Source organism: Penaeus japonicus, unplaced genomic scaffold (genome assembly GCF_977035675.1).
Source record: "Penaeus japonicus unplaced genomic scaffold, GWHDUDI00000001_assembly GWHDUDI00000022, whole genome shotgun sequence".
NCBI lineage: Eukaryota > Metazoa > Arthropoda > Malacostraca > Decapoda > Penaeidae > Penaeus > Penaeus japonicus.
The window spans coordinates 27562828-27565327 of record NW_028234424.1 but is presented as its reverse complement, the minus strand read 5'-3'; the positions used below and the strand labels follow the sequence as shown (position 1 = coordinate 27565327).

The window sequence follows — 2500 nt, the reverse complement described above, 5'->3', positions numbered from 1 at the left end:
AACTATGTTTGTTACCTCACTAGAAGAATGCTTCCACTTCCCATTGGTATTACAACATAGGAGTAAAGAATATGGAAAAAGTTCAATAGAATAACACTAAAAAAACAGTGCTATAACATCTTTTTCGACTGATATACATCCTCTGAACATAGCACTACTTTCTACACATGATTACACTTTAGACGCAATCACGCAAACCATAAGGATAGGGTGGGTGAAAAACGCTCTGCGAGCGTCAGAGCGACCGCGCGCAGCGGGAAAACACCCCGGCATGAACGGTTGCGCGCTTGAAATCTTCCCGGCGTTATCGGGAGTAGGCGAAATTCCGCCCCGGCGTGAATGGGTTAATGGCCAGCGTATTTGCGATATTGCTAAGTTCTACCAACTTGTTATGAGAATTGGCTCAACCGAGAATTCTGTGTAATGCTTATTCATTCTGCCAACTTCCTACTGTTATAGAGTTCCATACATCCATTAAATCCAGTCATATGGCATTTGGTATAAAAAGTTTCATTTACAATTTCATATGCACTTGCTGGACAACTAATTAAGGGCAGCACTATACCATACATTGCCAACTATTGATATCATCCAGGGCTACATGATGCTACCTTCTATGTACCTTGAAAAGAATGAGAGAAAGAGGGAGGGAGAGGAAGGGAGGAAAAGGAAGGGGAATGGAGAAGAAAGGAAGGGGAAGGGAGGAGGAAGGAAGGGAAGGGAAGAGAGAGGAAGGAAGGGGAAGGGAGAAGAAGGAAGGAAAGGAGGGGAAGGGAGAAGGAAGGGGGAAGGAGAGGAAGGGGGAAGGGAGAAGGAAGGAAGGAAGGAAGGAAGGGAGAAGAAGGAAGGAAAGGAGAGAAAGGGAAAGGACGGACGGGGAAGGGAGAGCAAGGAAGGGGGAGGGAAAGGAAGGAAGGGAGGGGAAGGGAGAAGGAAGGAAGGAAGGGAGGGGAAGGGAGAAGGAAGGAAGGGAAGGGAGGGGAAGGGATGAAGGGGAAGAGAGAGGAAGGGGAAAGGAGAAGGGAGGAAGGAAGGGGAAGGGAGAAGAACAGAAGAAAGGAAGGAAGGAAGGAAGAGGAAAGAAGGGGAAGGGAGAAGGAAGGAAGGAAGGAAGGAAGGAAGGGAGAGAGTGAGCAGAAGGAGTGAGAAAGAGAGAAAGAGAGAGGAGGGAGAAAAAGAGAGAAGCAGAAGGAGAGAAGGAGAGAATAGGGAGAGAAAGAGAGAGTGAAAGAGTATAAGAATTGATCATTTGCAACTTACAATGTGTTGTGTTCACTCCTTTTGCTGTACATGCTAGAAAATATTGACATGCTGTAGGCCTACTTGCAGGTAAATTATATCAATGGCTATAATGGATATATCAATTTGGTTTGCATGTTTGTGTGTGTCTATTCAGTATATTCAGTAGAAATCACTCCATGTACTAACAATAAATTTGAGATTTTTTCTCTCACAACTGTGTTCACTTTTTCCTTTTCTTAACATACACTTTCTTATCTAAAAGGAAGGGGTGAGGTTAACTACCTTGAAAGAAAAAGAATAGAAAAGAAGGACAACCTTATTATCTTTCACAGCTTAACTACAAAACAAGACTAAGTGTATCAGTTAAATACAGCCAAAAATAGTATTTTATCAATGTACTACTAGACAACAAAAAATATCAAGCAAGAAAGACCTATTTTCATTCTTTTCATTTGTGGAAAGTCATCCAAATCACTGTACTGAATTATAACAATATTCAGACTCATTTCTGACAATGTAATACCATACTTTTTCACTTTTTCTCTTAAAATGTATGTTATAAAATATGCATAAAAATATCAAACAAAAGCTGCTTTCAAGCACATTCCTGTTTCTCCATATCTACACATGAAGCATAGACTAAAATGTTGATGAAATGCCCTACAAACACTGCCCAGAACCAACTCTCTCAATCCTTTCTATTTTTAATCTTCGTCTTTAAACAATTTTTTGACAGAAAGTAATACATACATAATCTACATTTTGGGATCATTTTGATTGAAGGAGGTTAGAAAAAAAAATGGTTTGGGTAAAATGTAGCCCCCATTATTATTCCATAGACCCTATTCAGGAAAAAATCTTATTTGATGGCTAACATGATGATGCTCAAAATTATAAAAACAATTTACCATATCATCGGGGCCTTCACAGGAATGTCGGTAAGGCATCCCCTGGAAAAAATGGAAATCTATGTTAAAAAAATAAACCAAACCAAAACTCTATGATGGGCAGTTGTGTTGGAGGAATTGGGAACTGCTCTAAGTAAAAGGTCATCAAGAACTAAACCAAAGGAAAGGGGTAAATATTGCACTTCTGCAAAAATTTGAACTTACATGCAAAATCTACACTAAACAATCAGCATAACCATTCATAAGCAAACAGTAGAACTATTTCTGGAATCAGTTTTTGCTGAGTAGGATTTATCATCAACATTAACTTTTCAAAGCAATTCATATAAGAGTAAGAACTGATTAACTAT

The 2500-nt window shown here is 39.4% G+C and overlaps 1 protein-coding gene across 1 annotated transcript in view; it reads right to left on the bottom strand.

Moving 5' to 3' along the window:
• The window catches only part of LOC122248336 (uncharacterized), a 34628-nt gene that overhangs the window by 20721 nt on the left and 11407 nt on the right, over positions 1–2500 (bottom strand). Inside the window, exon 3 of the mRNA XM_043008285.2 lies at positions 2151–2192. Coding sequence (XP_042864219.1) covers positions 2151–2192 — 42 coding nt within the window. The remainder of the gene's footprint in view (positions 1–2150; positions 2193–2500) is intronic.